This window comes from Colletotrichum lupini, chromosome 4 (assembly GCF_023278565.1).
Source record: "Colletotrichum lupini chromosome 4, complete sequence".
Taxonomy (NCBI): Eukaryota; Fungi; Ascomycota; class Sordariomycetes; order Glomerellales; family Glomerellaceae; genus Colletotrichum; species Colletotrichum lupini.
Window position 1 is genome coordinate 7,152,757 of NC_064677.1, and position 26,462 is coordinate 7,179,218.

The 26,462-nt window shown below is 34.5% G+C and overlaps 3 protein-coding genes across 3 annotated transcripts; all 3 read right to left on the minus strand.

The window, feature by feature from the left end:
• Positions 1–4,040: 4,040 nt before the first annotated feature.
• On the minus strand, positions 4,041–6,333 carry CLUP02_09215 (major facilitator superfamily transporter; the record flags this gene model as incomplete). Its single annotated transcript, XM_049288194.1, has 6 exons — positions 4,041–4,556; positions 4,615–4,824; positions 4,882–4,980; positions 5,067–5,767; positions 5,969–6,195; positions 6,308–6,333. 6 exons carry the CDS (start codon positions 6,331–6,333, stop codon positions 4,041–4,043), a joined length of 1,779 nt encoding a protein of 592 aa, XP_049145338.1.
• Positions 6,334–7,703: 1,370 nt separating this feature from the next.
• On the minus strand, positions 7,704–18,228 carry CLUP02_09216 (uncharacterized protein; the record flags this gene model as incomplete). Its single annotated transcript, XM_049288195.1, has 9 exons — positions 7,704–8,617; positions 8,678–8,926; positions 9,003–9,212; positions 16,996–17,342; positions 17,397–17,508; positions 17,552–17,675; positions 17,737–17,951; positions 18,089–18,139; positions 18,189–18,228. The coding sequence occupies 9 exons, from the start codon at positions 18,226–18,228 to the stop codon at positions 7,704–7,706; spliced, it is 2,262 nt and encodes a 753-aa protein (XP_049145339.1).
• Positions 18,229–25,231: 7,003 nt separating this feature from the next.
• CLUP02_09217 (uncharacterized protein) lies at positions 25,232–25,802 on the minus strand (the record flags this gene model as incomplete). The annotated part of the gene is made up of 5 exons (XM_049288196.1): positions 25,232–25,258; positions 25,320–25,385; positions 25,453–25,477; positions 25,548–25,587; positions 25,733–25,802. 5 exons carry the CDS (start codon positions 25,800–25,802, stop codon positions 25,232–25,234), a joined length of 228 nt encoding a protein of 75 aa, XP_049145340.1.
• Between the last annotated feature and the right edge of the window lie 660 nt (positions 25,803–26,462).

The following is a 26,462-nucleotide window of genomic DNA, read 5'->3' on the forward strand; positions in this document are numbered from 1 at the left end:
TATTATTTTTAGCTTATTTAGCTACTTATTTAAGGGCTTTTATTATTATATAGAGGTATATAGTAAGGATAGTATTTAGAGACTTAAATAGAGCGCTAATACGGACTTTATTACGACTTTTATAATTATAACTGTACTTAACGACTTTAGTAAGTATATTATAAGTTAGTACGAACTATTAATAAGCTATAAGTAAATATAAAGTAATATAAGGTAACGTATAAATAATAATAAAACGCATAATAAGCGTATACTTATATATAGTAAATATATAGTTATAATTAAAGTAGCCCTTATTTATAAAAGTAACGTAATTAGTAAAAATGCCTTTATTAGTTTTATAATAAGTATACGACTTAGTACTAGTCTTAGCGTTATTATATATAGTTATTTAAATAGTATTAGTAGTTTAAGTACGAGTTATAGTAATATTTAGGGGTATATAATAGCTATTTTTAGTAATTTTAGAGTTAAGTTTAATTTAATACTAGGGCTAGATTATATAGGTTGGTATAATAATATTAAATAATATAAAGTAATATATACTAACTTATATAATACTAAGGTTATAAATTTAGTAAAAAGTCTTTAAAAAGAAAGATAAAGAGCTTATAAATAATATAAGAATTTATATAATAAAGAAACTATTATATAAAAATATATATATTAATAAGGAAGTAAGAGGTTATTTTATAGAACGTAAGGTTATTAAAGTACTACGTAGGTTAGTATACGGGGACTGTTAGGAGTTATATACCCTTAATATAGGCTAAAATACTATATTAAGCGCTTATTATAAATATTATACTACGTACGCGATTATTAAAAAAGGAAGTGTCCTATATAAAATTATTAGTATATATACGTAAATAGTTAATATTAAAAAAAAAGTAAATAAAAAGAATTAAATTATAAATAGGTATATACGCGTAATTATACTTATAATTACGCGTATATTAGCCTAAAAAGAAGTATAATTACTAATTAGTAAAAATTATATTAGTAATTACGTATAAAATTACTTAATTATACTTAATTAATATTTCTAATTAGTAAATTGCGAATATTATATTTATAATTACGTATATAATTAGGTAATAATAAAAAAAGTAAAGTAAAAAAGGGTATAAAGTATAATAAAGCGAATTATAGTTACTAATAAATAACTATAGGGGCGTAAGCGGATTACTTACTTTACTTAAGGAATATTAAGTTAGTTAAAAAAAAGGGAAATTAATTAGTAATAGAAATTAATAAAGAGGATATGCCCCTTAGCTACCTTATTTTTATTAAATAATATAACCGCCCTTATATAACTATTATTACTTACGGTTATAAGTAATTTTTTATAATAATATACGGGATTTATTATAATATTTATTTATATATATAAAAAAGTCGCGCTATTAATGCCTAAAATTTATAGTAGCCGTAGGTCTATTAAAAAGAACGGTTTTGGCGGAGTGCCTCTTGTAGTTTGCCGTACTCTCGATAGATTTGGAGACGTGCCGCACGCCCATGTCCAACGGCAAAATGCCGAATAATACCGGGTTCACGCACTCACCACCAGCGCTACGACCGGGACCCTGGAGTGACCCTAGAAAACGTTGCGACCTAGAGGACTAGACTGTGCAGCCAGCAAATTAACCGGCCATTCTTCCAACATCCTGGTGATCGGTCCAATTTGAACGAGTGAATTTTATGGAGTTCGATGAGCGTTGGTGGGGGAAGGTGGGAGCGGTTGGTTGTGAGGAGCCCCAGCGCACTTCGCGACATCTGACATGCAAGGGTCGAAAACACACCATCCCGGGCCCCCTTCGCCAGTCACGATGCGGCAGGTGGCTTCTTCGTCACTCCCATCATCCGATCGACCGTTGATTTTCATATGTACCTCGAGATATTTTGATGATCTTGGCTTTGCCACCGGACCCAAGCGCGTCGAGGTTGGATGGAGTACCAATGGGGTAACGGGGCGAGCCTTCAGAATGCAGCAACGATGGCCGATAGATAATAGGAGTCTGGTATGCGTTCTCACACAGCTTCGAAGCGAGACATCCAACAAATTGCTAACAACTGGACAAAGGAGTAACCCGATAGTATTGAACTCGTCATATTCAAGAATTGGAGACTCCGGACAGTGTTGCCCCTACCGTGGACTGATGTGATTCTTTTTTGTCATCTCGGCGTGGCTGATGAGTTGGCGATGACGGCGGAGAATGGCTTGACACAGTGCTCGGGAGCGGCATATCACGTTCTTGATTGGCTCCCGGATTTAGCATGGTGTAGATGGATCTCAACCAACCTAAGCCAAGTCTCGGCTAAACCTACTACCAAATATGCTGAGCCACAGAGGCTCACGCATCGAGTTCAAAAGCCGTCTGGGATATTCACTTGCTTACTAACTTAGGCAACAATCTAACTTGAAGTATAAGTGAATGACAAACGTTGAGTACAAAAAGCAATAGAACCCTGAATTGGCACCGTAGTTCTGTGCAAAGAGAAGGTGAGCTACGAAACAGGTTTGTCGGGACTTGTCTCGCGAATGATTAAAGCCTTAAACAAATTTGATGAGGTGGCGTTCACAAGAAAAACAAACTGAACTTTCCGAAAGGAAACCTAGTTTCATTTGCCAGTCTTCCCTAGCTTTGACTCAAAGGCGGCTTAATTGCCATCCTTAATTGCCATCCAGGAGATTGAGGTCTATCAAGGGACAGTCAATGCTACACGTGAAGAAGATTACATCACAAAGTTAACTAATTCGAGGGCAGTCGGTACCTCCCAACTAAGGTAGTCATCTCTATTCAATAGCAAGTTGAGTGAGATGACAAGCCCCTTGAATGTCGAGTCTCATATATAAGATGGTGACATCATGATAAGAGACAAACGAGCGGACTCATGCAAGACAATGATATCCCGAGTGTTCCCAACTGGGTCTAGATTGAACACAGAGTTTCGAGAATTCAAAGTGTTCTACTTCTATATGACTTTTGCCTAGCCCTATGATAGACATCGCAATCATTCTGTCCCGTATCCTATGCACTGTTCGCGAGGCATGTCTGGGAAGCTCTTGCAGAGGCTGTGACCCTACCCAGGTGAAAGGCGTAGCCACTCAAGCCCTGGAAATCGTGAGTCTTGGAGAATTTATTGCAAAATCATTGCACTATTCAATAGAGCATTGTGGTATGTGCAAAAAGGTTCAATCTGGACGTTGAAGTCATGAGAAAGGTGTGATACTGATGAAACAAGGTGATTGTCAATTGCAGCCGCGTTTGAATGAATCACATCAGGTACCTACGCTATGAATTGCTTTCGTTTCACCTGAACCTTTGATATGAGAACCCAGCAGATAGTTCAGGGGGTAGAAAACATGTGCTACAGACGCAAGCTGCAGTACACGGAACCCGGGGTGTAAATTTTGGCTGCAAACCCTGCTGTTACTGTTGCGAGTATATAAAGAGATAAGTATAAGAGAAGCAGATCAAGACGGCAAGCTTTGTTCATCAGTGAAACATTGCACCGAGCATGATTCTCTTCAGATGAAGAGGCAATACTAAACCTCTTAATTTCAACGCATATTCATTATGAAGTGTTGATATGTATCGTGCATGTATGACTCGAGAGCACCTCAGGAAACATGGTGATACGCACTTTCGACTAAAACTACTTTGACTTAGGAGTTAAATTTCGTCACAATATGGTATGAGAATGTCCGATGATCTAATCTAAAAGTCCTTGGCCCGTCACACCAATTATTTCTAGCAAGAATCTGGGTGCTCAGAATGGGCTTTTGAGAATACTTGAAGTGTCTAAGATATTCTATTAAGACGCCTAAGTAAGTTAGATGCCGATGAAAACGCTCAAACTCAAATGTCTAAAGATGCTTGCTAAGTGCATGTGATATAAGAAATGTCGGTACTGGTGAGCCAAGTACCTTTATCTCAATGAGACTAGAAGAGACCAATGTCAATCGGAACAAAGATTAAGCTGAAGGTGCAGGTGGTATGCTTCCAATCTATTATCGGCTCATAGAGATCAAAAGTCTATTCGGCGTTAGGAACTGAGGCCGGCGCCGTGACACCTTCTTCGTCTCTCTTGGTGATTCCCTCCTTCTTCTTGTCTCGCTTGTACAAGAAGGCCACCGTAGCGGTGATCAGTGCTTGGGCACCGAAAGCAACAGTCGAGAAAATGAAGCCCTTCTTGAATTTGGGCGAATCAACTTGAGGGTACGTCAGGATCGGAACCCAGGCATTAAAGGCATAGCCCAGCGAGTTCATGATTCCTATGACAATTGCACGCTCCTCGGCATCGGCGCCGCAAATCTCGTTCGTCCAGCTCATGCTGAGTGGTCCGTACGGTACGGAAGCGCGCTGGAGAAGGAACGCAAACCACTTCAACCCGTCTGGTACATTCCAGATGGCGAGGATCAAGGCAGCGAAACCACCGAGGAAGGTGGATATTGACATGACGCTGGCACGATGGCGGATCGCGTCGGAGAGGATGGCGAATGACACCGTAAGGACCAGTTGAATAGCTGAAGCCGCCGTTGGAATGATATTCTGATACCTATGTTAGCTACGTGATACCATAGACCAACCATGAGCAAAGTCAACTTACAATCTTCTCCACAGACTCGCCCTTGGATTTGAGCCAGAGAGAGAAGGGATTCACACTGCTGGAAGGCCCAATATTGATGAAGATGATGTACAGAATGGTCAGAAAGTAGACGTGCCAGCGACCAAAGATTCGCTTGAACGCAGAACGGCCCAATTTGGTTCGCGGAGCACGTCCGACACTCTCCATCCGCCTGCGGGCAAGTTCACGGTCCTAGGTGATTGTTAATAACTGCGGTCCCTCAAAATTAGTGAAGTTGGTTTCACTCACATTCTCAGTCAAGTAGAATGCTCGTGTATTCTCCGGGAGATCGGGCAGGAAAAAGTATCCAGCAATGCAAATTGGCAGACTGATGATTCCATCCATGATCTGTAAGTCGGAGGCCGAGTCAGCACGCGGTTTCGCAGGAGTCGTCTCCACCAAAGCACGCCATATGGGATCGAGGGGGTGCTTACAAATAGCCACTTCCAACCTGCTAAGCCATGGACGCCGTTGAGTCCCTTATAGACGCCAGCTTGCAAATAGCCCGAGAACATGCTCGCCGCAGCCGAAGAGGCGTGGAAGATGCAGGCTCGCTTGCCGAGCTCGGAGGGCTTATACCAGGAGCCCAGGATCGTGTGAGCGGCCGGATAAAAGATTGACTCTGCCAAACCCACGAAGAAGCGAATTGCAATGACGTGGTTTGAGGTCTTTGCTGCCGCCAGACAGAACGTCAGAACTGTCCAGAGAAGCTCACAGGAAGGCACCCAGATGGACGGGCGGACTTTTGTGAGAACGATCTGCGAGGGGATCTGGCCCACGACGTAGCCGACAGTCCACGCTGTGTCGATGAGATTGATCTCGTTCCCGTTCATTGCGAGATCTTCCTTCATGCCGCTGACGAAAGCATTGCTGATGTTCGTCTGGTCGAGGTTTTTGATAAAGTAGCCGAAGCTCAGCATCGTTATCAAAAAGACGTCGAGCTTCTGGATGAATACGCGCTCCTCCTGCGATCGGCCCGGCTCGTAGTCCCAGATATAAGACCACCATGGCGCTTTCTTCTTCTCGAGTACTGCAGAGTTTTGTCCGTCTGAAGAAAACTCGTCCACCGTTACTCCCTTGGGAGACGCGGACGCGTATTCCTGCTCTGACCCCATGCCGAGCAGAGGTGAGAGCTCTAGTGAATCCGTAGGGTTAGTCACTTACAACGGAAAGACAGAGAGCAGCTCAACAGATGGTGAATTGAACAGCCGCAACTTTCAAAACCACAACGTCTTCTAATTTTGGGGGATCCCGTACCTGATTTATGTATCTCGCTTCCTGATAAACTGGCCATCGCGCTACGCTAAGGGAGGTTTCAAGTTGGCCACAATCTCACGGATACTGGAGAACTGCCCAGATAACACTCTGGGAGTCGTGTGGGTTACAACGGGGTCCGATGCTTGATGATGTGCTGCGAAGCGCTGATGATTCGCTACCCCTTGGCGTGGGGTGTGTCGCCATCGCGGGGTCCAGTGTCGTGATTCGGCCGCCGCTGCCTCAAAAGCGCCCTCAACGCCGTCCATCTTCTCTGTGCAAGGTGTCTTAGCATCGGAGTCTTGCCGACTAGACTCTTCCTATTGCCAGGGAGACAATGTAGGTGTCAATCTCATTACTTACTTTATTCGATCCCGCGGAGCACTGCCGATACGGAACATTATTCCCGGCAGTTAGCTACTAGTGACGGATGGCTCCGTTGGACATTGTCGCATTGCAATCTCGTTACGAAGAAGAGCGAGATGAATCGGAATAGTATACTGAAGCCTAGCTCTCGCACTTATGGCACATCGCTTCGGAAGACCGAACGGCACCGGTGGACGTTTGACGGGCTGGACGCCGGTCCTGTCCCACAAGGGCCGGGCTTCCGGATTTTGTGTGCCCCATAATTGACTCCCGGTCTTGGGGACGATGCATGCGCCATGCCCTCAGTGCCCCTCCCGGATACGGTACCGGCCCGTCGGGTCGTTACGTAGTCGAGGAGTTCCGAGCCCGCTCGTCGGGATTAGCACCCCAGAAGGCTTGAGAAGTGATTCTACTGGGTTGACACCTACACGTTGGTGCTTTGGGTTAGTTGCCTTGGCTGCAGATTTGCACGATATCTCGACATGGCCAGCAAAATACCTGTAAGCCAGCCGACAAGTGGGCGGACGGCATGCTTTTCAACTTTCTGTGACTGCCGCCCATACTTTTTAGCATCTGTGGTTGCTCAAGGCTTCATTCATGTGTTGCTTCAAAGATCTCGCTCCTTTGCTGTGATGCTCCGCTCTGATGCTCTTCGTCAACAGGGTCAACAGGCACTGTACTGAGTTAGAAAGATGACATGCCACGAAACTGGTGCTGGAAACCCGAAATTAGAGGGCTATTGTTCGGCGAGATCGTGCCCGCAGGAATGTGTGAGGATGATTATGAGCTGGATTTCGTGAATTCTGTCCTACTAGAAGAATCAGTTGCTTGTAATTCTAGTAGCGTCGACGTAGGTGAATTCTTTAGGCCGTTGGATCATTCCAGCCATAATTGCGTATATCTGGTGTAAGTACGGTTGAGTGGGAAGTATATAACAGATGTGTGAGCTGTTCGAGATGTTCTTGATAATGCGTTGATGACCGTGTCGTATGGGAAGAAATGGAAGACGGAGATGCGTATATACGAAGTGCATTATTAGACTTGATATTGGTAAGTGTATAGTTGGTGATAGACTCGCGCTCTAGCCTATGCACGACCTACTTCGAGAGTTCAAATTGGCCAAATCGCGCTGCATATCTACGGTTTCGGGATCATGTATAGACCGGCTGAAGTAAAGTAAAATATGTAACTATCAGATCTATGCATGTTCAATTGAACAAGACGAAGAAAAGGCCAAAAGGGAAAAAATAAGAAAAAATACATAAAAAGGCATTGTTCCAACATTGACGACAAGTGACGTCCTTAGAGAAATGTGTGAATAATAAAATCAATATGGATTAGACGGGAACAAGAAGGGCATTATATATTCGACTGGGTATGGATGAAGGATAGACCAAGGCTTCATGGGGAGCCGTAATGTAGCTACTTTGCCACTTAGATGCAAAGAAAGGCTATGAATATGCAAGCCAACCATGCCAAGCATTTCTCATTCGTTCTGCCCTCGATACTGATATGTACGCAGTATTAGCGAGTCTGTCCTGCAATTCTTTGAACTTGGCCGTAGGAGCCCCTTTGTCAAAAAGTAAGTCTAGCTCAAGATACGACAGCTTCTTTGTCTCAGGTAGTCGAAAATAGCACCAAATAAGACACAAGAGAGCCGTGATCGCGTAAACCAGACAAGATTTACCAGCCAGGTTCCAAGCGGTTGGGTTCAGAAGCTGTGGCGCAATAACGTTGTTGATGATGGTGAAGACATTGTAGACTACCCTCGCCAGGGCAACGGTCTTGACTCTCAGACGTGTTGATGGAATTTCTGCCACGATAACATAACAAGCTGGACCGATGGTCATGTTGTAAGTAAAGGTCATCAAAATGATAAGAGAGCCGAGGGCCCAATTCATTGAAGGATGACCGTCCAGAACAATCGATAGGATACCACCAATGGTAAGGATGATGACTGCCGCTATCAACCCAGCAAGGTAAAGCCTACGCCGGCCAATCAGTGATAGCAACATCCAGGATATCATACCGCCAATGATGCCGAGACCATACATTCCTGTGGCGAGACTGAATGATTTGGAGGATTCGAAGCCAGCTTGTTCCAAAAAATAAGGAGCATATCCAGTCAGGGTGGCGCCGCACAAGGCTTGACAGGACCACGTCATGCAGCAAACTTCAGTCCTGCGTCGGTTCGAACCTTTGAACAAATCAAAGAAGCTTGCGCCACCATAGCCCAATTTTTTCTCTGTCGCGTTAACATGCTGCATAACAGCGAGCGTATCGTCGATATTGAGGTTCTTGCCGCTTGTGAGTCTTTGCAGCGAATGTCGTGCTTCTGAGAGTCTTTCGTGTCGGACTAGCCACCCTGGTCACAAGTAGTCAATAAATAGCCAAACTTGTTTAAACCTATTTGGATGTCTCTTACAAGGACTTTCCGGGGCAAAGTAAACGACAAAGAGCAATGGAAGCGCCCAAGCCCATTGTAGCGCAAATGGTAACCGGTATGACCATTGGGATGTGTTGTCGATGAGTGATCTCAGAATACCAGTGCCCAGTAGCTGGCCAATGAGCCAACACATATTCATATTGCTGAGAACGACGGCTCGTACAGCTGAAGGCACAATCTCAGCAGCGTAAGTCGCCCCCAAGGTCTGGATGACTCCCCATGATAGGCCTGATGTTGGAGTTGTAAGCTGAAAGACCAAAGCATGTCTGAGTAACCAAGAAATACACCCAAGACGCTTACTCACCACAAAGGGCTTGGGGAGAAAGTAGTACAGCGATGTTCTGAGCAAAGAAAGCTGGGGAAATGGCTAGGCACAACCATCCAAGAGCAATCATCATCATTTTGCGATACCCGATAGCATAAGTGATGTACCCATGGGCAAGGAGCCCAATGATCTCACAAGTTACTACAGCATTCTGAATTCCCATCTGCCACAATGGCGAGATCTTATAGTCTTTGTCCTGTATGGAGTTGGCGCCCGGCAGTCTTAGTTCGCTATATTTGCATCTGAACGAAGGAAACGCAATAAATCTAAAAATAAGCAACTTATTATAAGCCTCTATCGTAGAGTCACTATAGGGGTATCGATATATATAAAAAGAACGGTTATTTATTAAAAATAAGAAATAAGTACGAAGCTCGCTTTAATATAAAAAGTATAAGTAAAGTAGGCCTTAGTAATTATATAACCGAGGTTACGTAATATATAATAAGGCTATAAATAGTTAAAGCTATTATAATATACCCCCCTAAATAAATATATATCTAAAAAAAGCGCGCTTAATTACTTATATTATTATAAAAAAGTCTGCTAAAAATAAAAAACTAAATACTAATATATAAGAATCTATTTATAAAAAGAATTATAAAATAAATCGGTTTATATATAGAGTTATAAATAAGAAATAAATCGGCTATAAATTAACCTTCGTATTCGTTATTATAAATAATCTTAAGGCTATATTATTAATAAAAAGTACGACTAAAAAACAGCCTTTTATTAACTAAATAATTAACTTATAAGTTAAGGGTAATAGATATATAAATTTCTTATCGCTACTTATAGTATTAACTTTCCTTCCCTCTTTAACCTATACTTATATTATTACTATATATATATACCCTTATTTTTTTTTTCTATACCTACGTTCTTATATATATATATTATTAAAAAAAGATTTTTATTAATAGTATTATTTTTATTTAAATATTACTAAAATAATTAGTTAAAAACCGTACTTATATTACTATAGTATAAGAAATTAAAAAGCGTAAATACGAGGCTATAGCTTCGAGAGAGAGTAGTAGCTCCCTTAGCCCCCCTTATAAGCCTAAAATAAGTAAGTAATATTCTCTTATTTTATACTTTAATTATAATATAACCTCGTTTATTTAATATTAATCTAATTACTTTATTAAATAAGTAGCGGCCTTATAGCTAAACGAGTTACTTAAGAGGGTAATAAAAGCGAAGAGGGTTTATAACCCCCTCTTTTACTCTTTTTTAAAAGTTAAAAAGACGTCCTTATTTTTTAAAAAAATAGTATAAATAAAAAAAGTTTATAGCCCCCTCCCTCGCCTTTTTTTTAAATAAAAAAGAGAAAAGAAAAAACTTTTTTTAAGAGAACTAAAAAAATAAAATAAGTTTATAGCCCCTTCTCTTACCTCTTTTTAAAAAATATAAAATAGTTAACCGTATATATAATACTTTTTTAACTATTATTATTTATAAAACTAATTCTTAATAATAAACCTTCTTAATACTATCCTTAGTATTAAAGTTTATTATAAGTTAATATTTTTACTTCCCTTATTTAATTATAAATACTTTAAATATATTAAAAACGCCCTTAATAACCGTTTAAATAGTACGTACTTCTTAAGTTCGTATATTAATAATAAATATTAACGCTATTAAACTTATAAAAAATTAAGTTATGCCCCTATTTTTAAAAAGTATATATAGTTCTTAAGTATAAAGTTTTTATATTTTAAATGGAAGATAATAAAAAAGTTAGTAATAACCGTAATTATTAATATAAAACTACTTATATTTTATAAAATATATTTTAAACTATCCTCGTTCTATTTATTATTTATAACCTAATATATAAACCCTAATTTATATAATAATAACGTTATATAAGGCCTTTAAATATAATAATCTCTTAAATAAGGGAAAGGGTAAAAGGGTTTATATAAATAAGGCCTTAATAAGAAAAGCGTTTATAAGCGCTCTTTCTATATTAAAAGCGTTATTAAAAAAACTTATTAAAAATATAATAATATTAATTACTTTACTTATAAAAATAGATAGTATTTAAATTAAAATCGATATTTTTATTAATTTATATATCTTTTTAAATATATAGCCCGCGTTTAAATCTCTTTTAAATAAATGAGTACTTACCTTCTTAAGTAAATAGCCTCTTCCTAAGTAACTTAATAAGGTTATTAAAATAACTTTATACTCTTTAATTATAAGCTACGTTTTTTAATTAAAAACCGGGCCCCCCGGGCCGTTTTATTACTTTTTAAACGTCCCCTCGTTTAATATAATTATCTCTTATATATTTTTTTTATTTAAAAATAATATAAAATACTTAAACTTCGCTCTAAAAAGGTTCTTTATAAAACTATTAGCTAGTATTTTATTTATTAATATATAAACTACTTAAAATAAGCCTCTTAAATACTTTTATTATAGCTATATATTTTAAATATTAATATAGTATAAGTAAGTTAAAATACGTTCCTCTTTTTTTATTATAAATCTAATTATTTAATGATTATTATAATATACTTTTTATATATTACTAAGCTTAAGTAAGATATTTTTAAAAAAGCGTTTAAAAGCGAGTATTTTTTCAATTATATATTTTAGGCTTAGTAGTTTAGTTTTTATAATTAACGTAATTATTATATTTTAACGAGCTACTTTTTATTAAATAAGGTTATTAAAAAAGAGATTATAAAACCTTATAAAGATCTTCGAGTCTCTTTATTATTTATAAATAAAGTATTACTTATAATTAGTAATACCTAACTACCCCCCGAGATTTTAAAGTATATTACTAAGTATTAAATATAAAAAAAGTATTATATAACCTAATTTATAATAAAATTATACTAATAAAACGGGTTTATTAAGAACTAAAAAAGTAGAGCATATATAAAAATAATATTAAGTTCAATTATAATTACTATATATAATATTAATCTAACTTTTTTTTAAAAAGACTTAGTTTTACTCGGGGATATAATCCCTAGGTTCTTCTTAATTAGGACCGTTAATAAAGGGGTCGTAAAAATAGTAAAATTAATAAAATCGAACTTCTTAATTACTTTTTTAAAATACTAATTATAAGCTAAGTAAATCTTCTTATTTAATTAATTATAAATAACCTTTATTTTAAAATATTATAAAACTAACCCCTAGTTTTTTATTTTATATTTCTTTTTAAATCCCTTAGTTACTTAATTAGCCTCGTAAATATAGTTTTTATAATAAAAAACGAGAATATTATTTATATAAAAAAGAACTAAGACCTTTTTAATAAAATCTTAAAATAAGCACGGGTCCTCGCTTATAAATAAGAGACTTAAATTTTTAAAAATTAACGCTAATTCCTCGTATTATAATAATAAAGCGTTATAAGCGTTATATAAGGCCCGCTCGAGTTTAATATATATTCTTAGTTTATAAAAGCTATTTAAAAGCTTATAAATAATAAAAAAGTTACTTAGCTTTCTAATTATGTTTAAAAAAGCGTTTATAATATTATATTAATAAACTTCTAAATCGAATTAAGTAGTAATAACTATAGCTACTCTAAATATCTTAATAATTAGCGTTACTATATAAGTCTTTTTTAAAGAGTATCGTTTTTAAAAGTCCTTTTTAATATAAATTCTTACTTTATAGCGATCGAAGTAATTATTACTATTTAATTTATAATTAAATACCTATTTAAGGAGTATTAGCTTAAAAATAATTAACGCCTTATTAACTACTTTTTAAATATTTATTTCCTTTAATTTCTAAATTTCTAATTATATTACCTTTACGAATTAACTTTTTAAAAGTTTTAATATTTTAAGAATATCTTTTTATTTTTTTAAAAAGGTAATTAATTAATTTATATAAATTTAGTTAAATTAAACTATAGTTAATAAAACCTACTTCGTTTTATTAATTATAATATAAATATAGTAATATAGCGTTTAATACCCCTAGGTTACCTCGTTAACTACTTTTTATTAATTAAGTATATATATATTAAAAAAAGAGTCCTAATTTCTTTTTACTTAAATATAAAAAAAGTACTACTTAAGTTACTCTTATTAACTTAGGTTTTAAATAAATACCTCTAGCGATTAGTTTTTTAATTTCTAGCTTTATTTAGTATACTTATCCTCTTTTTAATTATATATACTAGTTATATCGGAGTTACTAACTAAGTTATTTACTATTCTTATTTTTTAATATAAGCTTACTTATTAAAGGGGTTCGTTAAGGTCTAATTAAATAAAAAGATCCTCTTTATAAGAGCTTTAAAAAGTCTTTATTTTTATTTATATATATATTACGTTTTTAATCTTTTTAATAAGAAGATCGACTTCTCTTACGGCCTTGTTTATAACCTTAGTTAACTAAATAAGGTTTATATTTAATTCCGGATTTTTAAAATCTAAAGTTAGTTTAGAAATAGGTAATTACTTACCTCGTTTACTTAAAAACGAACTAGGCTTTTTTATAATTTTATTTATTTTTTATAAAACGAGTATAGGTAATAATAACTATTCTTTATTATTAATTAATACGGCCTCTTTTTTATTTATAATTCTAAGTAATTAAAGCTTAGGTTTAATTATTATAAATAGTTATTAAATCTTATTTATTATAGCCCTTAACTTAGGTAAACGAATTGCGGTTTTAATATTATTTTTTAAATAAAAAGCTATTTTATTAAATATTATATTTTAAATAATAATAACTTTTAAAAATAAGGGGATCTAGATCTTATATAAGTTATAAGCGTTTAATACGTAATTTATAAAGTACCTAATATATCCCCTTTATTTTATTTTAAAGCGTCTCTTATTAATTCCTTTTTTATAATCCCTTTTAAAAAAGTACGTTCTATAGCTATATATATATATTTACTTTTAATAAGGACGTAAATCATAAGCGAGCTTTAGTATATTTATTAATTATTATTATTTAAAATAATAAGTAAACTAGACTTTTTTAGTTTAAATTAGTAATAGCTAGTTAATATATTACTTAGGGCTAATATTATATAAATAAGCTATAGTTAATATAGCTTTTACTTAAAATTCGTTTAGTAAACTAATTACTAATATTATACTAATTATTTTACTAATAATTTCCTAGCTAGCTCGTTCCCTTCTTCTATTTAGTTTTTTTATATATAAAAGAATAGTCTTTAGGTCTATTCCTAGCTCCTATACCTATATTTAGAAACGAGTTTTATTATTAATTACGATTATTATACGTTTTACGTTTTATTAGATCTTATAAATAGCTATACCTTTTTATATACGTACCTATTATTTAAAAAAGTATAAAACCCTAAATACTATATTATAAGTCTTTATAATCTATAAAAAAATAGAAATCCTATTTAAATACTCGTCTTTAATTAATATTAATTACTTACTTTATTTATAAGTTAATAAGTAGTTAAAAAGGTCCTATAAAATCCTATAATAAGGTCGGGTTACTCTTTATTCTAAGGTATATTATAAAATAACTTATTTTATATAAGTAGTTATATAGTATTAATATTTTAAATAGCTTAGTCTTTTAATCCTTGCCCCCCGAGCGGCTAGGACGAGCTTTTTAAGTACTATTAGCGCAAAATATTTAGATTTAAAGTACTAGAGCTAGGCTATATCCGATCGGTTACTCTTTAATTAATATAAGGAACGTAAATACTAAGCGCTACGTATTAGAATTATATTAATAAATAAAAACTAACTTTTAAATAAAAAATAGGACGAATAGGGCTTATATTTTAAAAAGATTAAATTAACCTTCCTCTCGAGCTACTTAATAATAACGTTCTTAGATTTACTATTAAACTAAAGAGTATAATTAAAACCTAAGTACTAAATACTAGTTTTTTAAAAAAAAGCTTTTAATATAACGTTTATATAGAAGTTTTTAATAAAATTAATATTATAAAAAGTAAAGTATTTTATTTTAAGCCCCTTTAGTTTTATAAAGATATTATATATAATCCTCGTTCCCTTAATAATAATAAAATAAGAGGCCGTTTTAAAATCTATATTCTCTAAGCTATTACTTTATTAAATAAAATCTAGCTCTAAAAGTAATTAGTTATTAATAAAATAAACGGTATTATAATTACTTATAATTATATTTTTAAAAAAGAAGTATAAGCTAATAAAAAGAATAAAGAAAATAATAAAATTACTATTCTTATTTACTTCTATACTTAGCTTAAAGAGTAGACTAATATTAATAATTATAATTACAATATTTAAAAAATAGGTTCTCTTAAAGTTCTTTTTATTACTTAGCTTACTAGTTTTAATTTTTTTTTTAAAATAACCTTAGTTATTATTATTCTATTTAAAAGGGGGTTTTATATAAATCTAGCCCTTTTAAATATAATTAATATAAAAGTCAGTATACTTTTCCTAATTTAAATAAGGAATTATTTTCTAAGTATTATTAATACTTAGCTAAACGTATTTTAATTTTATTTTACTCATTAAAATAAGCTCTACTTTTATATAGTTTATTAACTTTTAATAATAAGTCCTTTTATAAAAGTAGTTAATAAATAAATTAAAAGTTACTTTATTTTATTTAAAAGAATCTAAGCGACTTATTAATATTATAAATATTATAAAGGTTCGTTTATAACTCTTATTATATACTACTTTTTTATATAAAAAGTTATTAAAAATCTTAATATAATACCCTATATTAAGGATCGCTTCCCCTTTTTATTTTAGTTTAATAATCTTAACGAGCTCTTAATTAAACTAGTTTAGAGTAAAGTAATATATAATTATATAAAAAAAAGTTTTTAAAATAAGGGTCCCTTAGACTTTAAATAGCTTAAGTTATATTATTTAATAATAAGCTAAAAAAAAGTTTTTAATCTAAGTTAATAAATTAATATTAAAGTTCGCCCTACTTATAACTACGTTAAATTCTTTTTTTATAATTATAAATAAACTAAAGTCGCTTAGTACGTACTTTTATTTAAAAACTTTAATTATAATATAAAGGGAGTAGTTTAAAGAATTAATAAGCTCCTTTTTTATATCCTTTAAAAATTTTTACATAACTATAAAAAAGATTTAGTAATTTATTAATTTATATAATCTCTTTTTTTATAAATAAGAGATCGTTTTAAATACGGTTTATTAAATAAAAAAGGTATATTTTTTAATAAAACGTACTTAATTTACTATTATAGCCTTTAGTTTTATTAAAGTAATTAGTTATTTAATTCGATCGTTTTTAATAAAAAGTTTAATTATAATCTCGTTTTTTAATTATTTAGTTTATTATTAAGTAAACTCCTTAAGTCTTTATTAATATTTAATTAAAGCCGTTTTATATACTTAATCTTAAGTAGTATTTTGTATTTTAATATACTCCTTAATTAAAAAAATAAACTTAATAAAAAAAATAGATTTAATAAAGAAATAAAGTTATTTAAGTTTAATAAGTCCTAGACGTCCTTTAACTAGGCCTTAATTTATAAAATAAGGTACTACTTAGGCTAGTCTTATTAATAATTAAACTTTTACTTAAGAGTATTAATAGTCTTTTTAAAAAATATTAGTTTATTTAAGAATAAGCTTAATAAATATAATAAAGGTTAAATAATATTATAAAAAAGAATATAATAAAACGTAGTCCCTAAGAAGTAACTTTTTAATAAAAGTATAGGGGTTTAAATTAGAGCTAAGTTTATAATTATTATAAAATTATTATAGGGGTATAAACGTATATAAAGAGAACGGTTATTTATTAAAAATAAGAAATAGGTATAAAGCTCGTTTTAATATAGAGAGTACGAGCGAAATAGGCCTTAGTAATTATATAACCGAGGTTACGTAACGTGCGGTAAGGCTATAGATAGTTAAAGCTATTACGATAGCCTCTATTATGACTGTTAGAAACAGGAGCAGTGACCAGATAATAGCTTTGGGAAAGTGACGGAAACTTCCGAATAGACTTATGTCCTTCTCGGCGGCGAGACCACGATGGATGCGCGCACCCGTGCCGTCCGAACTTGTTGAAGCACGAGGAAGCCATAGCACACTATTGATTGTGTTATTGTGAACATTTGATCTTTGACGTTCGAGTTCCTCTCCGTCCAAGGGGTTCGTGTCTGCGATAGATGGTTCTTGGTGCGAGGCAGTTGCCTTGGGGGTTATGGATATCAGAACGACCTCATCTTTGCTGGTATTGTCAACTGAACCAAACATGTTGACAAAGTTCCAAAGCGCCTGGGATAGTAAAACAAAGTTGGTTGCAAAGTGAGCATTGGATGTTGCATCTTCGATCGTGCTGTCGGTCAGATAAGATTTTGTATGAAATCACAGCTCGTGTTCATTGCTCCACTTCAAGCTGGTGAAAGTTGGGTTTCGGGCTTCATCCTGGGCTATCCGACCATTTCCCCAGACCATTCCCTGATCTTCCCCAGGGGCAAGTCTCTTTGGTTGATTCCTAGCCTCTGTCGTGGTAAGTTTGCGCTAACTTAGTACAAGCTAACCCACCGACACGGCTCAGCACATACCGCGCCGTGTACGCCAAGTTTCCTTCGCGATTTTCAGCAGAACTTGGCAAACACAGTAATTGGTTAAATGGGTTCTCCGTAGAAAAATCATTGCTTAGGATCCCCTGTCAGGCTATGCAGACGGTCGAATCAGAAGCCCGTACCTTGCTCTCCTGCCTTGGATACCTGTATCTTCACCGGTACCCTAATGAGGGCGACTTGAACTTTAGTTCTGTAGCGCTGACAGGATTTGGAGGATGGTCTTGAAAGCAGAGTTTTGATACAGGGATCTTGTACCAGCCAAAGGCCATCAATATCGGTAAGAAACAACCTGGATCGATGCCAAAGAAATCGTGGGAATGGACCTCCCTGATACTTGCAGTTGGGATATTCGGCGCCACCTGTTTGAGAATCTTAGCTCGAGCCGATAGCCATGCTTCCCTTCAGCCTTTTTCTCGTATAAGCGATTTCACTAGTCACATATGGAGCTTGTCACGCCTGGGGTAATGGACCTTATAGGGTTAAGGCCTGCAGCCACGCTGAGCTATCGATGCATCCCCCTTTCCGTGGAAACCATCTTGAGCTGAATCTATGTGTTCCGTTCAGCCAAATCCCAGCAACGCCACAAACGCCCATACCTCGTGTCAAGAAGAACAAGCATTTAATGTCTGCTACCATATCAAAATGTAAGTCTGAAAGGGGTCGCTAATTTCTTATGCCCTTCAACTTTTTAATAATAGTAGCGATTATGATAAGCTGTCGGATTAGAAGTCCAATTCGACCGCGGCATACAGCCGACTGCGCAGGGGCCAATTAAGGGCCCTATTTATAATTATCGTAGCCAGCCTAACCTATAGTTAGAACCTCCTTTTTATACCTACGCAGATATTTATATAGTTTAATTAATCTCTTTATTAACTACGGTTCGAACTAACTACCCTATAATAAGAATACTAATACTAATTAGTAATTAAACTTTACTATTATAGATCGGTAAGGTATCTCGCTATATAAAAGAGACGACCTCTTAATACTATATAGGATAAGAGATTTATACTAATTAACTTTATAAAAGTAGACAAAAAAGGAGGCGATTTTCGAATACCGTACGAAATTAAGTAATTATAGCCCTTTATTACTTACGAGAGGTCGATATTTACTACGTTAAACTACGTTAATTAATAAAACCGCTTAAGTAACTAGCCTTTTACCGTCGCCCCGAGCAGCTTTTTTACTAAACGACTTTTCCGTAGCTAGCCTATAATTAGAAATTAACTAAGGAAGCTATTTAGAAACTATAAAGAGCACGAGGCTTAGGAGGCTAGAAGTATACGGGATAGCGGAAATCGGTAACTAGTAAAGATCCCGAGACTAATTACTATATCTTCTTATAGTAATATAAACGTCTACTACTACTATTATTAAAAGGAACTACTAAAACCTACCCTTTTTTACTAAACGAAAAGGAGGATCTTAATAAGTACGATAGTTAGCGATTTAAAAAGGTAGTAGTAATTATTAAAAATAGTAAAAATAAGAGTAGTAGCGAGACGGCGAGAGGAAGCGGGAATTTCCTAGACCCTAATAAATTCGTTAGGTAGTAAAAGTACGGATTTATTACGACCTGCGCGCGGATTAGATATATCCCCGTTAAGATTAAATACGCTAATGATTATTAATACGGGTATAAGCTAAAGTAAGCCCCTTAGTAAGTTAAAGTAAAAAAAAAAAGGACGAAACCCGATCTTAGATAGAATCCTAATCCCTTATAAGTAAGTAAATTTTAACTTAGACTATTAGGGGACGTAAATATATAAAATCGCGGACTAGCCTAATAGTAAGTAAATTAACGTAGTATTAATCTATTTAACTAAGGTCTATAAGAAAAAGGGGCTATAGGGGCAACCCTTATTTTATAAAATCGCAAACGACTTTAGCTACTAGTTAGACGAATAGTTCGCGAGCGCAAGCCTAGGAATTACGAAAGTAGTTAATAGATTCCTTTATGGGCGAGGGGTATTATTAGCGTAATTATAATTGCGAGAGCTATACGAAATACTAATAGTAATAATTATAGAAGAGGAATTCGTACTATAGAACTAAGTATAGGTCGATAGAGCGTATAATCGCTTTAACAAATTTAGAAAAAAGGTAAACGACCTAAATTTCTTTTTTATAATTACTAATAGAAATCTATTGTTATAAAAGGATATACCGGGGTAAAATATAGTACTAGAAGTACGATAATTAATAATTCTACTTGTTTTAATTTATAACTCGTTACTATTATTAATACGAAATTCGGCGCTAATCGGCTAATAAAAAAGGAGGTAAACGACCCGAAGTTACTAATAATACGTAGCGACGCAGGGTTCGTATATAAATACTAAAAATCTAGTAGTAAATACGAGGTAATTTATAGACCTTAAAAAGATCTTTCTAAAAGAGAAATTATACTCTGGGGGGAAGTATAAGGTCTTATAAGAAACCCTAACGATATTTTACGATTACTACGAAAAAGTCGGAATTAGGGAATACTAGTACTATTCGGTAATTAATATCGTATTTATAAATAAAGCCTTTAATTACTATTATAAAGTAGTACGTAATTTCGATCGAAACGACTTTCTTAGTATAATTAATATAATCCGAAGCCGCTTTAAGACCTATAATAAGAACCTAGAGCTCCTATCTAAGCTACGAGCGATTTCTTTTATATTTATAGCTAGGATAATAGAGGGTAAATTACGAGTAGAGATCCTCGAAGAGCTTATTAATCGAATTAATAAGCTAGTAAAAACCTAGCTAAATAAGGGGATAAACGAGCGGAAAGTCGGATATCTTTATATTATAATCTAGCGTATATTAAAAATAAAAATTACCTTATACTAAGTACCCGAAAACTACGAGACGCTTTGCTCGAGGCTAAGATCTAGTTTTAATATTAAGGTAAGAATGCCGCGCTAAACTTATTTCTAAATATACGACGGCCCTTATTAATAATATTAAGTCGATTAAACGTATAATAAGAAAGGAAAAGAGGCTAGATATAGTAATTACTAATAAAGAGGCCCAGATTTATTAAATAAGTAGAGATTTAACTTATGGGCAGGGTAATAGAAAAAGTAATACTATATTTATAAAAAGGATAGATATTAGTTAAGTAATTACTCCGAGGAAGAGCGTGCTAAATCGTATAAATAATATAAAAAGTCGAGGGTAGTAGATAGTAAAACTAGTCCTCGTCGGTTTAACTAATTCCTTATTATATATAAGGGCAGATCCGGGGGTATAGAACCTAGTAATAGTAGCTAAAGTAGTAGCTTAAAATATATACCCCCTATAAGAGATTTAGAAAATAAAAAAGATCTTACCCCCTATATTAATAAATTAGATTACGACGAAATCGACGATATTAACTACTCTTTTTTTACCCCGTTAGCCTCTAGAGGATATACGAGGCTAAATAAATAGAGGGTAGCGAAAGCTCTTAATAAGTAGGCTTTTATTTATAGATAGTAAGGGAAGGTCCCTTAAATAACGGATATAGAGGCGGCCAAAAGGGCGAATTTAATAGGGCCGAAGCCTATTTTCTTAACGATTAAAAAGAAGACGCTATCTCTTTTAATATCTAAAGAAAAGGAACATAGTACTAAGTAAATCTAGGGGTAACTAGAGGGGTCCTTTTTATACTATTTAGATCCTTTAAATACTAAGCTTATATAAGTATTCTACGCGAGCGAAAGGTACGGCCTAAATAATTTCTATAGGATTATCCTAAATACTAGGGTATTATAATAATTAACTAAAAGAAAAGGATAATTCTAAGTATTATAGAAGATTATACTAATAACGCTTAATATATTAATAGTAAGTATTACGAGGATTAGTTTCGGCCTAAGTAAGGAAATCGTCGCCCTAGGTATAGTAAAAATAGAGACGCACTTCGGAACGATAACTTTTTATATTTTGCCCGTTAATACCCCATTTCTCTTATATTTAAAAGATATAGATTAACTAGGTATTATATTCGATAATACGAGGAATAGAATCTCTAGCAGTAAGTACTTTAAAATAGTCGAACGACGATAGGGGTATGCGTTTATAAAGCTTACTAACGATACGAAGTCGATTAATTACCTAACGGAAAGTAAGCTTAGAAAATTATATTAGAGATTCGGGTACCCGTTAGTTACGAGGCTATATAACCTCTTAAAATAATTAGGTAATAATAATATCGAAATAGGGGCGCTAGAGTAGTTAATAAAAGTATATTATTAATACTAAATAAATGCGCAGAGCCTATGCAGATTTAAGTTTAAATTACGTAATAAGCTTAACTTTAACTAGGAAATAGTCGTCGATATTTTCTACTTAAATAGTCGGCTAGTATTATATATAATCGACGTATTTATATTTTTCTAAGCAGGGCAATTCCTCCGGGATTTATAAGTAAAGATAGTATAAGTAGCCTTATAAAAAAGCTAGATCGATATATACTAGGGACTGCTAAACGGCATTAGAACTAACGCTAGTACTAGCTTTAAGTTAGTAAAATTTAAAAATAATATAACGGCCTACGGTATATAGCTAAAAGTCGTACCCGTTAAAGCGCACTATAATATTAGAAAAGTAGAGAGGGTATACTAGTAGTTAAAAAGGGCGTTTAGAATTATTAAAAAAGAAAATCCGGATTTTACTAACGACGAATGCCTTTAGATAGTACTTAAATACTATAACGATACTATGGGGCTTAACGGACTTATACTAACGCTATTAGTATTTAGAGTATATTTAAAAACGACCTTAGCCTCGTTACCGTTACTAGGCGTAAGCTAACGAGCCTAAGTAGTTAAAAAAGTAATGCGGGTACTGCGCGAGGTAAGCGTAAAAAGGTAAGTTAATAAGGTAATTACTACGCATAATAAGCCCGATATAAGGGATAATTTAAATATACTACTAAATTCGGATATACGAATATAATACGAAATTACCTAATAATAAGCTAGGCTATATAAGTTAATTTCTATTAACGAGCGCTCTTATATAGTTATAAGAGATCGTAACTAGTTACTCAAAGTATTAATTATAGTAGTTAGACCGTACTATATAGATCCTAACGAGGTAATTTCTAACTTATAAAAAGAAGAAGAGCTAGGGGAAACTATATAACCCGTAGTAGAGGTATAAGAAATCATCCTTAACAAAATCGTCGTAATAGTACTAATAGACGACGAGGAAAAGGAAATTGCTAAAAGGGTACTAATACTACTAGTAAGACGTTATAAAAAACTACGATAGTAAGCCCTAACGCGGCAATTTATTACTAATAACGAGGTAATTAATACCTTTTATATAGTAAAAGAGAAAGCTAATTTTAAGCTAGTAGTTAAACTATATAAAAAAGGCGTAATTATAATTATTAAAAAGCCGTATAAGGGATTAGATCTTATTAAAGTAGACACTCTTCGTAATTAAGAGGTCTATCGATTTATCTTATACGACTTAGAAAAATATATAAACCTCTATATATTTAAATTACGAATAGTTCGTAAGATTAAAAAGAAAGGAATACCCTAGCCGTACGAGAAGTCTAAATACGTAATTTAGGGGTACGGTAACGTTAAAAAGGCGACGCTATTTATATAATTACTTACTATATAGCTCTATAGCTAACGATTAATAATAGTACTAATAGTATTGCTATAGAAGAAGGGATATAAGATTTAGAGCCGTAATATTACCTAGGCCTATACCCAATCGGCTATAGGGCTCATAAGGAAAATCCTAGCCTATTTACCGAAGGAAATAGCTAGTAAGTACTTAAAAAGCACGATTATTAAAGTACTTAAGCCACTATATAGGCTCGCAGAATCGGGCACTTATTAATAGGCTACTTACTATAATTTTTATATTAATTAACTATTAATAGTTACCTCTACGTACGACCCGTGCCTACTAGTCGTAGAGTACGAAGGCGACTAATTTAGGATTATCAGAATATAGACTAACGATATATTAGGCCTATCCGATATTAATTTTATAAAGATAGAGGATAAGGAGCTTTAAAAAGCGGGCTTTATAGCGAAGCTAAAAGAGGTCCTTATAATAAATACCCCCCTAGTATTTAATAATAAGATTCTTATAATTAAAAAGGAAACCGTCGTTTTTTAATAAAAAGGGTAGGGTAAGAAGATTAACCTCGTTAATCCGAACGTAACTAACGTTAAGAAGCGGTATAAGGCTAAGCTCGCGCGAGGGGTATATATTATAAGTATTTATTAACTTAAAATAATTTTTAATTACGCTAGGGTAGCGTAGGCTATAGATCTAACCGAACGAGACGTCGAGGTACTTAATAAGCGGCTTAAGTAGTAATAGACAAATCTTAATCGAGGTCTTATTTACTACCCGATTAACCTTATAATTAATAAGCTCTACGTCTTTATTAATAGGTTATTTACGAATAATAACGACCTTATTTCGTAATTAGGGTATATTATTATCCTAGCTAACGAGAGTATAAGCGAGAGCGAATTTATTATATATAGTAATATAATTTACTATTCGTTAACTAAAAGTAAGTAGGTAACGAGAAGTATACTAGTGTTAAAGGTTTATAGTATAGTTAACGGCGTTAACCTCTCTTACGCAATTTTAACGACATTAAAAAAAATTATTAATCGAATTAGCCTTTTACCTATTTTAACGGTTATTTATATAGATTCCTACTCGCTATACGAATACCTTATTAAATTAGGAACGACGAAGGAAAAGAGGCTTATAATCGATATTATAGCCCTTAGGTAATTATATAAAAGGCGCGAGATATTTAAGATCCGTTAGATTAATAATAAAAATAACCTTATAGACGCTTTTATAAAAGTAGTACTAAATAAGGGATTAGAGTAATTCGTAAGTAGCGGAAAAGTTATTATATAAATAAAGGGATAGGTTATATAAAAAGAGTAAAGAAAAGGGAGAAAAGGAGACGACCTAATAAATAGGCCCGAGGTCGAATTATACCTCTAACCGCAGCGGTTAAATTAATAAAAAAAAGAGAAAGTTAGTATTAGATTAGAAGTCTAATTCGACCACGGTATATAGCTAACTACGTAGGGGCTAATTAGGGGCCCTATTTACGATTATCGTAACTAGCCTAACTTATAGTTAGAACCTCCTTTTTATACCTACGCAGATATTCATATAGTTTAATTAATCTCTTCGTTAACTACGGTTCGAACTAACTACCCTGTAATAGGGATATTAATATAAGCCCTTCTGCCTATCTTTAGTTTAATCTTAGTCAACGGAAATGCCTACAACGCAGGGAGTTCCATAAAGAAGGACAAGCATCCGCAAATGATATTACACGGTCTCCTTACGTAACTCGACGCATGGCACTGCCATAACTTTCCCTTTTATAACCTCTCTTTTGGTGGGAAACCTAGCGTCGACACTCGACCAATGATGTCGAGTTCTCGACTTGTCCCTGGTCCCTTTTCATTGAAAACATGACAGGATGTCAAGCGCTCGAATGCAAAGGCCAGAGTCTACGCCTGTTACTTGAGCTAGTGCGTGGTCTTACCACATCCCGTTTAGTCAACTACTGCGTGCTCTCTTAGCTCAAATTTCAACTCGGTGGCAACGAATCGTTCTGGAACAGAAATGTCACGCCCAATTAGGTACCTGGGCTAGCTTTGGCTCCCTGGGGATGGTGTAGAGAGATGGAACCACTTTGACGTATTGCTTGAGTCAGCCCCACCTACTTCCGCGAACTTGGTCTTCGGGAGAGATAGGCGGAAAGCCCTATGGGAACTAGGGATCCGGCTTTGCTTCAAGCAACCGTGTTTCTAACGGCTGGTGCAAATTTCAACATCCTTTGAGTGTGGTGGCCTGTACACAGTGAAGTCCAATCTTAATCATCCTGTGTGGGTAATGTCAAAAGGCTCGAATTGTGCTGCGAATTAGTCCGTTTTTGTCAGTGTACTACATACATCCAATGGGAGCTTGAATGTTCAGGGTCGAAGCTGAAGACTACCACCGCGACACAGCGTCGATTTTTCCAGCTACCCCGGCCATGCAGCGGATGCCTCAAGGATCAATTTTTCATTGTGCGCTCCTTCGCCGGTCTTTGCCACTCAGTAGGCGTCTGAACCCAGGCCTGGCGAGCCGCGCTCACCATTATCGCTTAGCAAAACGCTACATAGAAAGCCGACGGCGTCGTGGTGAGCCTCCTCGGTAGAACGCATAGTGTCACGAGTTATGACACACAGCAATGGGCATACGGAGTGTGGTAAAGTAGCTTAACCCATCGAAGTGGAAATAGACAAAAGAGAAAAGTCTATATACAGGATGTAAGTGATATTTACGTGATACAGCACCTGACGGACACTTTGTGGATTGCGATTCATATCCCTGTTACGTGACACATACATAGCCTTAGCCAATCAGTCAACCTTAGCCTGCCTTACATTGGCTTCGGCTTGCTTTGCGCGTCGCTTTGCTTCTAAACTGTCCTATGCTTCCTAGGAGAGCAACCGCTAGTCGAAACCCCTTAAAACCTTCTCCTATATCTCTGACAATAGAGCCTCGTATTACTCAGAATCGGTAAATGGAATGGGCTAAATTACTTTATACCGCGTCTCGTATCATAAATCCTTAGATAACATACGGCCAGTCTACTACTTATATTAGCAATACAAACAAAAGAAGGGGCAATGCTTACCCCAGGATAGCTCGAGCTAGATAATGGAGTCAAGTAGGATGCTACTGCGGACCCACTCCACTAGAGAACGAAAGGCACTCATGTTGTCACGTAACAGGGATAGTAATCGCACCTCACAAAGTGCCCGTCACGTGCTAAATCACGTATCTATCTCAGATATCGTATATATAGACCTTTTCCTTTT